This window comes from Grampus griseus (genome assembly GCF_964374135.1).
Source record: "Grampus griseus genome assembly, chromosome: 7".
In the NCBI taxonomy this organism is placed as follows: domain Eukaryota; kingdom Metazoa; phylum Chordata; class Mammalia; order Artiodactyla; family Delphinidae; genus Grampus; species Grampus griseus.
The window spans coordinates 100493102-100506613 of NC_139001.1; the positions used below are offsets into that span (position 1 = coordinate 100493102).

The 13512-nt window shown below is 33.2% G+C and overlaps 1 protein-coding gene across 5 annotated transcripts in view; it reads left to right on the top strand.

Annotated features, from left to right (window-relative positions):
- DPP10 (dipeptidyl peptidase like 10) overlaps nt 1-13512 on the top strand; it is a gene marked incomplete at both ends in the record, with an annotated part of 1290793 nt that overhangs the window by 1124904 nt on the left and 152377 nt on the right. For all 5 annotated transcript variants that reach the window (XM_082658735.1, XM_082658736.1, XM_082658734.1 and 2 more), the window contains 2 exons: nt 11199-11251; nt 11352-11433. In XM_082658735.1, the coding sequence (XP_082514861.1) occupies nt 11199-11251; nt 11352-11433 (135 nt within the window). The remainder of the gene's footprint in view (nt 1-11198; nt 11252-11351; nt 11434-13512) is intronic.

The window sequence follows — 13512 nt, forward strand, 5'->3', positions numbered from 1 at the left end:
GATGTCTGCGTATATTTTTATCCTAGGGTTAGTTATTCTCAAATATTTTCAACCTACAACCTTTACCTTTAATAAGAGTTCTTCTCCATTAACACCTTCAGTAACTTCCCATCCTTTATTTTTTTTTAAATTTTATTGGAGTAGAGTTGATTTACAGTGTTGTGTTAGTTTCAGGTGTACAGCAAAGTGATTCAGTTATAGATATACATATATTCATTCTTTTTCAGATTCTTTACCCATATAGGTTATTACAGAATATTGAGTAGAGTTCCCTGTGCTTTACAGTCGGTCCTTGTTGGTTATCTATTTTATCTATAGTAGCATATATACGTTAATCCCCAGCTCCTAATTTATCTCTCCCCACCATGTTTCCTCTTTGGTAACCATAAATTTGTTTTTGAAATCTGTGAGTCTGTTTCTGTTTTGTAAATAAGTTCATTTGTGTCATTTTTCAAAATTAGATTCCACATATGAGTGATATCATATGATATTTGTCTTCATCTGACTTACTTCACTTAGTATGATAATCTCTAGGCCCATCCATGTTGTTGCAGATGGCATCATTTCATTCTTTATTTATGGCTGAGTAGTATTCCATTGTAGAAATGTACCACATCTTCTTTATCCATTCCTCTGTCAATGCATGTATCTCTTTGGATGGTGGTTTTCTCTGGATATATGCCCAGGAGTGGGATTGCTGGATCATATGGTAGTTCTGTTTTTAGTGTTTTAAGGAACCTCCATACTGTTCTCCATAGTGGCTGTATCAATTTACATTCCCACCAACAGTACAGGAGGGTGCCCTTTTCTCCACACCCTCTCCAGCATTTATTGTTTGTAGACTTTTAATGATGGCCATTCTGACTGGTGTGAGGTGATATCTTGGGGTTTTGATTTGCATTTTTCTGATAATTAGTGATGTTGAACATCTTTTCCTGTGCTTTTTGGCCATCTGTATGTCTTCTTTGGAGAAATGTCTATTTATTTAGATCTTCCACCCATTTATTGATTGGATTGTTTCTTTGACATTGATCTGCATGAGCTGTTTGTATATTTTGGAGATTAAACCCTTGTTGGTCACTTTGTTGGCAAATATTTTCTCCCATTCTGAGCGATGTCTTTTCCTCTTGTTTATGGTTTCTTTTACTGTGCAAAAGCTTTTAAGTTTCATTATGTCCCATTTGTTTATTTTTCTTTTTATTTTCATTACTCTAGGAGAAAGATCCAAAAAGATATTGCTGCGATTTATGTCAAGGAGTCTTCTGCTTATATTTTCCTCTACGAGTTTTATAGTGTCCGGCCTTACATTTTGGTCTTTGATTCATTTTGAGTTTATTTTTGTGTATGGTGTTAAAGAATGTTGTAATTTCATTCTTTTACATGTAGCTGTCCAGTTTTCCCACCACCAGTTATTGAAGAGACTGTCTTTTCTCCATTGTATATTCTTGCCTCTTTTGTCATAGATTAAATGACCATTGGTGCATGGGTTTATTTCTGGGCTTTCTATGCTATAACTTCCCATCCTTTAAAAGAAAATCATTGATTTTTCTTGAAGATTTTTCCATCACTAGGAAACAGGCAAAGTTATGTCAGTTACTCAAGTTTGCACAGTAAATGTTGAGCCAAACAAACAATTCACACAGACACTTTAGCACCCAACCCGCAGTCTTCACTATTTCACTACTCTGCATGCTTATGATGATAGAAGACATTAAATGAAAACATTAACAAGTAAATTATGTTCATGACCAATAAAAACATCTTTTAAGAAATGGACTCAAGAGTTTTTTGAAAGTAATAAACAATAAAATTTTTATTTGACAGTAATTAATCCTCCTCTTGGTTTAACTAGAATTTAATCAAAAGACTAAACCTGCACTTAAATAGGCAGTATTTAGAGTGTATATATGTCATAAAAAAGATGAAATGAGCTAACCTTCTCGGATGTTAAAATGTATTTTAAAGTTGTATTATAGTGATTCTAGTCAGAAAAAAAGGTCAAAGTTATATAAGGAATTAAGGAGGTACATTAAATAAAAGGATAAATTACAAATCAATTATATTGGAGAACTGCCTGGTTATTTGGGGAAGAAAAAAACAAAACTGAATTTATACTTCACCCCTTAAACAAAAAATAATTTTAGGTGGATTGAGGAGATCATAGACTTGAGAAGTACTAGAAAGAATATTGTTTAAAGTTTAAAATGTTGAGTTAGTGAAGCTTCTCTTGGCACCCTTCTAGGGTCTGAAATAGTATATAGCTTTTAGAAATAATCACATAAAGATTTAAAATTTCTCTGTAGAGAACACACACAGGGAAAGAGAAAAGGCAAACTTTAGTTGGGTAAAATATTTATTGCATTCCTGAAAATACATTTGCATTTTGTAATATACAAAGAGCTTTTAGATATCAACAAGGAAAAGATGAACAATGCCATAGAAAAGACATTGATAGATAAGTAACAAATGAAGAAGTACAGAGCACTAAGAGCTTATGACAAAATATTCAGGCTTAATCATAATTAGACTGCAAGTCTAAATAATGATGTTTGTTTTCGTTTTTGCCACTCAAACAATCCAAATCAGCACAATGGGTAATGTTATTTTATTGTGGCATTAAAGAAAACATAAGATACTTGTGTAGCACATAGCACTATGAATTGTTTCTAATCTTTCTAGAAAGTGATTTGGTAGTATGAAGCAAAATGTAAAATGTGCATATCTTCGGATCTACAAATTTTACTTCTGGGAATGTATCCTAAGGATATGTGTAAATATGCAATGAAAATAATCTCAGTATTTTGCATATGTGAAAAATCTCAACCTAAATAGCTATTAATATGTAAATTATTACATAAATTATCATATATTCTTGAAAATTGTATTTTTATAATTTTTGAAAAGAAAATTTGAAAAAAGAAATTTGAAAAGAATATTTTCTCTAATATTTTAAAATTATTCAACACAAATGAGTCTTAATTATTTATGGGGGATAATGTTGCAAAAAGTAACTAATAAATACCATTAATTTTATGGTTGTTTTCCTTTCTTGCTTAATAGGAAGACTTTTATTAAAGAAATTTTAAAATTTCAATTACAATAGTTTTGAGTTTTCCTGGTTTTGGTTTGAGTTTTGGGTTAGCCTCATGTGATAACTAAATAATTTCCTTATGGTTTGTCTTATAATCTTTATTAGGAAACAGTTGGATATATCTTGCTTTCTCCATTTTCCTGATGAGTAAAGTAAAATTTTTAAGTAACCTGCTCAAGAAAACAGAAGCTAGGGCTTGATCCCATTGAAATAAAGAAAGAACCTTTTCATCAAAGTTGCTGGGGAATGAAATGACTACTTTCCTGAATTACATATTTGGTTCCATCAACAAGGGCCTGCAAATGCCTTCAAATATTGTTGAATCAATAATTTTAATCCTTGTCTTTCAAGTTACAGTACTCAGTAGAAGCAGTTTGAGATTTTTTTTTTTTTTTTTTTTTTTTTTTTTGCGTTACGCGGGCCTCTCACTCTTGTGGCCTCTCCCGTTGCGGAGCACAGGCTCCGGACGCACAGGCTCAGCGGCCATGGCTCATGGGCCCAGCCGCTCCGCGGCATGTGGGATCTTCCCGGACCGGGGCACGAACCCGTGTCCCCTGCATCGGCAGGCGGACTCTCAACCACTGCGCCACCAGGGAAGCCCCAGTTTGAGATTTTTGTCTCTCACACTCTACTATTGTAAGAATATATTTCTTCATTGACATGCTATAGAGAAATTTACTGTATGGGTAGTTAGATGATGTTTAACTTTATTTCAGTGCAGATTGAAAACCTACTTGCACTACTGTCAGCAGTTAACCCTTAAGTGCTGTTCAGGTTATCAAACCAGATATTTTTAATATTGGGACATAGGAAATAGTTTAATGCCAGTTGGTGTGAAAGTAGCTTATTTGCATTAATTAATACAGAATGGTCTGGTATGTGAAAATATTTTATTACAAAGGATGGCACTGTCAATGAGGCTGGTATTTTAGTCAGCAGTATATTATGGTGAAAATTGCATGTTAAATATGAATAATTAAAAAACTGATGCTAGGGAGCTTCTTTGGAATGAAATTTTGTATTATAGACAACATCTCATGAACTAAATTCTGAGAGCAATTCTGGGAGATTTTTCTATAATGATCAGTTAGTGTATTTAACAGGAAATAGATCAGAAAATTATTTATTCCTCTCACTCAAAGATCTCTTGTATAATACAGTATATTCTTCTCATGCTGGCTGCTTTTACTTTGCAAGTCATTGGGTTATATCCTGGACACGATAATCCTACACAAAATTGAAAAATGATGCCCATTTTTGTCATCTGCTTTTAAGACTTGAGTCTTAAAATTAATTTTTGTCATCTGCTTTTAAGACTTGAGTCATTAGCCATCCATTTTCTTAAATAAAATAAATGTTTTAAATGAAACCATGTTTACCTTATATAATTTCTTATTAGGTTGTTCACTTTCATAGTATGCCAACAGTATCGTATTTCAGCTCAGAGTGAATACACTATGAATACTAAAAACAAAGAAAACAATATCCTATCTTTTCCAAATGGGAAGCCTGCTAGACTCAAATAAAGTAAGAAAAAGTCAAAATCTTACTATATATCCTGTGTGATGATGGCATCATGATGCATATAGGTTAACAGAATGACTAAATTGGGTATGTGGCAGATAGCCTTTTTTTTAATTAGCAAATTTATTTTTATTTGTTTTATATAGATTTTGCCAAATTTAGAGCTGAATTAAACATCTAAATTTTATCTTCTCTAGCATCATTTATATTTAGTCTCACCATCTTGAGTATTTTACTATGTCTGCCACTTACCATAATGGTGATACAGTGAAAGAATCTTACATGGTTCTTCCATGTGGTAACACATTAAAACGATGCTTGCATGTTTGGAATGTGTAAGATCTTGGTTCCAATCATGATTTTACCAATTGTGTATCCTGCATAGTACTTTTTTTTTTTTTTTGTAGACAGGGTCCTTTATTTAACTTCTTAAAGAAGAAAACATATAAAACATTTTTATCCACTTTCAAATTGAGGATCAAGGGGAATGACATCAGTGAAAATGTCAGAGTAGGGAACTCTGGGGTGTGTCCATCCCCAGAAACACTGACATAGATGGTAAAACCTGTCAGTAATGATCTTATCAACATATGTAAGTTTTTAAAATTAATTTTTATTGGAGTATAGTTGATTTACAATGTTGTGTCAGTTTCTGCTGTACAGCAAAGTAAATCAGTTATACATATACATATATCCACTCTTTTTTAGATTCTTTTCCCATATAGGTCAGTACAGAATATTGAGTAGAGTTCCCTGTGCTATACAGTAGGTTCTTATTAGTTATCTATATTATGTATATAGTAGTGTGTATATGTCAATCTTAAAGATTAAAGAAAGACTAAAATATTGACAAATATTACTTATACCTTAAATTCCCTCCCATATTTATTTTCCCTTTCTACCAATACCTGTTGTTCACAATGTTCACAAAACCTTTTTTAATACAGTGTCTTAAAAGGATTTTTGTAGAGCTGCATCTTGTAATTTTGTGAACCATATTTACTACATTAGAGTATCCTACCTGATGGTCTAGTTTTTCACTGCATAATAAAGATAAAAATGTCCAACAACAGAACCACTAGTTACTCATCGTGAAAGGTATTCCATTATCCTAGAATAAACTTGGCATCATTATACCACTTACTTGCAAGAGAAACAAACACCCTTTTGTCTACATTGTCTTTTCTCTCACTGCCACTTTTTCATAAATACTATTTATTCAGAGACCTGCTTCCTCATAGTTTAGTTTTCCTAACTGTTTGAGTCAATGGCAAATCCATAATCCTATTTTAAATATCCTCAAGCCATGAAAAAGTATGCTATTTATTCCAATTCGGCAGTTTAACTGCAGTGCAGAAAAGTTCGGCACCCAGAGATTTAAGCGTTTAAATTAAATTAAAGCGTTTAAGCGTTTTAAGCGTAAATTACTAAGGCACCCTGTTCTTTTTTCTTGTAAGAGTAACTCTCCTTGACATGAATCCCCATAGATGTCTTAGGCAATAAATGATATTCCAAGAAAATGTGAAAAAGCTAAAGGAGAAGGGGATTTACATTTTTAATTTGATATATTAGATCATCTTTCAATGAAATCTCTTAACTGTGATAATCACAATTAATTCATGCCTACTCGTGTCCATAAATCTTTGGGTGGTACCTTTAAAGATCTTTCAGAAATAAATCTTTTGCAAAGCTGGAGTCATGCTTCCTGTCCCAGCTCCCTGAGAGAGAGAGTACAGAGAGATTAAGTCATAATATGGGTTGTAATCAGACAGACGTAGGCTCAAATTGTGGCTCTGTCTCCTGCTTAAACTTTCAGTGCTTCCACAGCCTATCCCATGAATTATGAATTACAGTTTCTACTTCCTGAGGTCGATTTAAACATAAATGATATATGTTGAGCACTCAGCAGAGTCCAGTATATAGTAAATACTCAATTCAATAATTATATTAGTTCCTTCAATGCCAAAGTCAACTGTTATCTTCCCTATGATTGCAGGCTTGAAACAGATTACTAATTGCTTCTTGGAAAGCTTATGATTTATAATCTGCAAGTTCTAATTTAACCAAGACCTGCAACTGGAGCCCTTTATACTAATATAATATTTCCTAACTTTGTCACCCCAAATGGGTCAAGAGCTCTTTGGGGGCAGGGGTCATGTTTATGACAGTCTTTGCATTTGACAAGGTACTTAACTTATAAGCTTGCATATAATTAGTATTCAACACATGTTTATAAACTGACAGATAGACAACATATAGGAGTAAATAAAAATTATCCATTGATACTCTTTTGTATTTTACTCTATTTTAAAAATGAGTTTTATCCCCATAATAATTTTTTTTTGGAATGGTACCTAGTGTAGTGCCTGTGTCAAAAAGATTACTTAACAGACATTTGATAACTGAATGGATGTAGCTAGTTTTCATTTGCAGAACATGAACACCACCACTATAGGTAACTTCTATATGTTTCTTGTGTTTAAGTTCTGGCAGGCCTTCCTTCAATATGCCTGTTTTTTTTTTTTTTTTTCTTTCTTCCAGTAACATCTCATGCTATGTCTGTGTTACGTGTACAGGTAGTCTTCGTTTTTTAAAGATTCTGGAATTGCAAACATACCTATTTTCTAAATTGTATTTGTAACTTCAAGATCCATACTTACTGCATGTTCTCAGTCATTCACAAACATGTTCAGAACAGCAGAACATCTGCGTTGCCTGATGCACACTTTCCCAGCTGAGATCAAAAAAGGTGATGCAAGGTCTTCTTGTTCCAGCTTTCATACTGTAAATTAGTGTCCTTTTCATGGTCTTTTAGTGCTATTTTTTCAAAAATGTTTGTGCTTTTTGTTGGTGATTTTGCTGTTTAAAGTACTCCCAAGCACAGTGCTGAAGTGCTGTCCAGTGTTATTAGGTGCAGGAAGGCTGTGATGTGCTTTACAGAGAAAGTACATGTGTTAGGTAAGCTTCATTCAGGCATGAGTTACAATACTGTTGGCCATGAGCTCAGTGCTAATGAATCAACAATATTTAGTGTTAGATACAGTGTCTTCACATAAAAAAACACGTGAAAAGATGGTATGTATTGATTGGTCGATGAAAATGTAACCAGAGACCCACAGGAACCTAACCCTATATTTCTCCCAGGAGCAATCATTCAGTATTTGCTAATTCAGTGTTTACGATGACTTACAGAGCAAAACTATAGCAAACAATGATAATTAGTTATACCACTCATGGTGATTAATATTTACTAATCAGCCTCTTATAGGGTCCTAAAGTAAGGTAGAGGTGGTGGGGATCAGATTGGTTTGCAGGATCTTATGATGCCTTCTGTACCTCCCAATACATTTTGGCATCATGAGACTGAATGTCATCTCAAGTCCAGCTTCCAAGAGTAAGCACTGATCACGTTTTTACATAGTATATCTCAATTTTGCCCCACACCCACTACCTTTGCTATAACTATTCACGCTCTGTAACAAGCAGTGGAACATCATTTGCAGAGATGGAATGAATATGTAATTTTTGACTGTGAAATGACTTTGTCCCCAAGGATCTCATCAAATGTTCAGTTCGGCGCTCACTATGCAACAGCCAGTCATTATAGGAAAAAGACTGTTTCTAACATCAGGGACTCCAATTTTATCCTCTCATCGTAAAACAAGACCTACCTAGCCAATGTAGAAGAGGAACATAGGATAAAAGGAAATGAGGAGTGTTAAAAAAGAATAGAAATGTTATTCAAGGAAGGAAAGAGAGAGATGCAGATTAACACAGATTGAATTTAGCCCAATGTGCTTCAATACAAATGTTCAGTAAAGCTAAGTCTAATTCTACTTGAAAACTCCCCCTTTCAAAATCTCTGCAACACTATGCAAACAAACATAAAGAAATGTCTACCTCTAACCCTGTTGAAAATCTCTCCTATCTTACACTCTTTACATTCTGTGGTGGACATATAATGCAATTTTAGTTATGGAAAACTACAAAGTATTTGAGATCTTCTGGGAGTACACACACACACACACACACACACACACACACCCCAAGGGACAGTGGATTTAGTGGAAAGAGTTCTAAGCTAAGAAAAAAGGGCTAGGTTCTAATTACCTGTAAATGGCAAGCTGCTGGCTTTGTAGGGAACCTATAGTTGAGGCTAAGTCTCTGCAACTTGTTTGCTGTGTGTTTGCAGGTTAGGCAGGATTAACTTTTTTTAATTAAAGTATAGTTGACTTGCAATATTATGTTAGTTTCGGGTATACAACATAGAGATTTAATATTTTTATAGTTTATGCACATACAATATTATTAACTATATTCCCTGTGCTATACATTACGTCCCTGTGACTTATTTTATAACTGGTAGTTTGTACCTCTTAATCCCTTTCACCTGTTTTTTTCATCTCTGACCCTCCTCCCTCTGGCAATCACTAGTTTGTTCTCTGTATCTGTGAGGTTAAATTCTTTATTGTGATCTTCCATCTCAGCATACCAGCTGAGAGGAACAAATGCTGTATTAGGCTAAGAACTACAAAGCAGAAAGTGGATTTATATATCCCTCTCTCTAAATCCCATCATTGGGAGACCATCTAAGTTCTTTGGATTCATACATCGAGCAGAGCCAGCAACCTCTATAATTCTATATTATATAAATATGATAGAGACCAACATTCAATGGTTATATCCATCCAGTTTTGTCTCAGTGGTTATTTTGGCTTGCTTTGACTAAAACAGTAGTGCACAGGAACTCTCAAGATGGATGTGAGCCTAGAATTCAGGTACAGTGTGTTAGGTGATTAACAGATGGGATGAATAGTTTCTTTTTACCTATAACATCATTGACACATTTGTCTGCTTTGAAGACCAAGTGCTCACTTGGCAGTTTGCTTTGGCAGCAGAACTTTCTGAGTTGAAAAAAAATGTTTATAGAGGTGGTCACATTTCTAACCTCTTTGTCAGCTATAGTAGTAAATTCAAGATTTAAAATTTGTAGTCAAATATGGAATTTTATAGAACACAATATGAAAGCCAAAATAGACACCAGGAAAAGTTATTTTCACTTCCATGACTCCATAGTGAAGGCAATCTCAGATTTAATAGTTATTCCAAAAGAAATGGAGGAATAAAGCTTCATTGTAAAACACAATATTATAACAAATGGGGGAAGGATTGTAATTTCAATGCAAAGAGAGAACACTAGTATTGCTTTACGGAATATGTGGCCAATCATGTTTAATTGAAGCTATTGCAGTGAGAAGTAACAATTTGACTTCTAGGGAGTTTCAATTGACAGTATTATATTTGTGCAACATACATCCACTACAGGAATAAAAGAAACTTTTATACTTGTATGCTGAAAAATGGAAGTATCAACATAAGTTCTGTAAATCTTTCAAATAATAACAATATAGCTAGATGGAAAAATTTTTCTTCACTAGATCCACATAGCTTAGAGAAAAAGAATTTCATTGAAATGTCACATACTTATCATCTCTTTCCCTAACCCGTCTTTTGCAATTTTCCTCATTCCTCTGTATTCTACTATTCCACCATCTTTAATTAGTAAGAACCAAAATATAGGGATATCTTTGCATCATCCAGTATGTTCCTTAATGTCACCCCATCATGGATGCTGTGATCCTTGGGAAGATGCCCTTTAAAAAGAAACAAGTCTCTTTATAAGATGGCACTAAAGTCTCTTGAAGATACGTACTTGCAACCAACTATTTAACGTATAATTTTCAACTATTTCTATGAAGTGATTGGGGTGTTACCCCATTTTGTCTCCACAAACACTTTAAGCTGCAAGAGTCTTTCCCCATCAGAATCATTACTCAACAAATATTGATTGCATGTTGCATGCAAACATGACACCATATAAGGTAATGTGGAGGATGCAAAGGTAATATGCACCTGGACCTGACAACATTTTAGTGGGAAAAAGAAACAAGTACTTAAAATATTTATCTAAGTTACGTTACAGGGTGAGAATTGTCCTAAGAGTTGAAAGTAAACTGTGAGACGGATTTCTATTGAAGGCTATGCAGAGGCTATAATGGAAGGAGGGGAAATTTTCACCTGAGTGAGGGTAGGATGTCCTAAAAAAAAAGAAAAAAAGAGAGAGAGAGAGATGCTCAGGTTACTCAGGATATACAGAAGGAATTTGTTTAAGGTAATTGAAGTATAGACTAGGTGAAAAGAAGTAGTGGATGTTAAGGGTGGGAAAACGTGTAGGACCCAAAATACCAAAACCCTTGAATATCATTGAAGTGGTTTGAACTTTATTTTATAGGCAGTGAGGAATCACTGAATATTTTAAACAAGTTAGCAAAATATTCAGAATCATACTAAATATAGAGTGTGGATTGAATAAGGAATGAGATTGATGGTAGAAAGAAGGATTAGGAGGTTATTACAGTAAGGCTCAGAAAGGGTAATAAACTCCAGAACTAGAATATTTCACATTTTGAATTCTCTCTAAAACCAATTTTAGATTTCCTGGATTTTATCAAAAACATATATACCCATTAAGATGGAGCCTTTATTCCAAACTAGGGTCTATAATGCTTCTTTTTTTTTTCAGATTTTTCATTATTCGTATACTGCTTCATATGTGATTTACAATATACACACTAGGTAAGTTCTTTGATTTTCTGGTTTCCATGAGCAACTGTCCAACTAAATTGTTGATGTAGGTGTTAATTTGTTCATGTAAAAATATTTACCTTTTTTCAAGGGAAGTTTGGGAGTTAAATCCTCCAGAAGTAGAGGACTCCATCTTGCAGTACGCGGCCTGGGGCGTCCAAGGGCAGCAGCTGGTAAGCACAGGCATTGGTATGCACTGAATACTGTCAGCCAGGGCCCTATGGAAAATGCTTACAGAAGCCACTCGTAAAAATTGTCCTATTATACTGGATGATTTTAATTTACCTTAATATCTTTTATCTAGTATTTTAATTTAAGAATATATCAAATAGTACCAGTATAATGTTATCAACTAATTAAAAAGAAAAAAGTTTATAATGTGTGATTAAACTGCTAGTTAATAATAAAACCCAGAAGAGATCCAAGAATACTAAGGCCTAGTTCTGTAAAATTTCTGTTACATAATGTTTTATTTATTCTTAGAGCACTGTTCATGGCAAAAATTTAGAATGGAAGTCTACACTTGACAATGTTCTCTTAAGACTTTTTTCTCCTATATTTTGGAATTATCACAAACTCAAAAAGAGAGTGATTGATGTATAAAAGCAGTTTGAGCTTCCCAATATTCTCGTGTCTCATGGGTGCCTGGATATAGACTTTAAGGGAAAATTGCTCAGGAAGTGGTATTGCTTGCTTGTATGGCTTGAGCATGCTCAAAAGTACTACACATGGCCAAACTGATTTCTAAATTGTTTGTGTGTTTCTATGCTTACTAGCAACAATGTGAGAATCCCCTTTGTTCCATATCCTCACGAACACCTAGTTTTTCCAGACTGTTAATAATGTTAATAATGACATTATTGCTTCTTCCATTCCAATTTTTCTGCTTTCTAATTTATTAAATTCTTCTTGCACTAGCTACCCTATGAATGTGCCTAGTTATGGTGAGGTAGTTTCCTTTTTTGTGGGAAGATTTTTAAAAATGTATTCTATTATGATTGTAACAGTAAGGTTTAGATTTATTTTTGAATAAGTTTTGGTAATTTATGCATTTCTAAAAGTCCATTTCACCTAAATTTTCAAATTTTTAGCATAATATTTTTATAACTTCTTAGTGTTCTTTTAATCTTAGCATGTGTTGCTGTATTTTTTCTTGTTTCCTAATATTATTTATAAGTATTTTTTTCATGATCAATTTTGTTTGATATTTATAAATTTCACATTTGTCTTCTCAAAAAGCCAAATTTTAAATTTATTTGATCCTTTCTAGTATAATGTTAGTGTCCTCTTTTTCTGTTCCAATAAAACATGGAAGACTATAGAATTTTCTTTAAATGGTGCTTAATCTTCATCTAACAATTTGATAGTAATACTTTTAATAGTATTTAGTTAGAATATTTTAAAAAATTTATTGCATATTCTTATTTCAGGTGTGTTATTTTGATGTTTGTTTTTAAATTTACAAAAATATGAAATTGGTTTTGAAGCTAATTTGTAAAGTTCAAAAAACAGATCTTTGTAATAGTCACTTAGAAAATGATGACCTAATGGCTTAATGTAAACTTTTATAAATGTTTTCCCTGCGATAGGTACAGTGTTTTATATGTGCCTATTGGGTTTATCTTAATACATAATTATGTTTTACATAATACATAAATTAAAGTTAAATAAGTTAAAGTACATAAGACTTTAACTCCTTAGTAGTGATGGTGGATATATGGTCTTTTTCTTTAGTGTTCTGTAGGTTTTACATTATATAATTTGAACTATGCTTTTAAGAATGAGGGGGGTTAAATGTATTTTAAATACGTCTTTTAGTAAATTGAAATTCTTCGTATTCTTATCAATATGTTCATCTTATTTGCCTTTAATAATTCTGATCAACCAACCCTAACCCTAACCTTTAACAGAAGTTAGAATCCTCTAGTTTTGTTTGTTTGCTTGTATTTACTCAGAATTGCTGCTTCAGTAACAGCTGAGTGGGTTGAGGTATGTTTTTTAATTTCCCATGATCATCATTTCATTACGATAATTTAGGAAATATAAATATTTTCCTTAAAAAAGTGCATATTATTAGTTTTATTCCATTTTATAAATCTAAGAAATACTTTCTTAAGCTAATTGGCGAAACAGATATTTCACATCACAGTAAGGCTGTGGAATAATGTACTATAGCTAAACAATGCATCTTTTCATTAAAAAACTTCTGGACCCTGAAATATTCTGGACGTGAATATACCTGAGATAGAGTC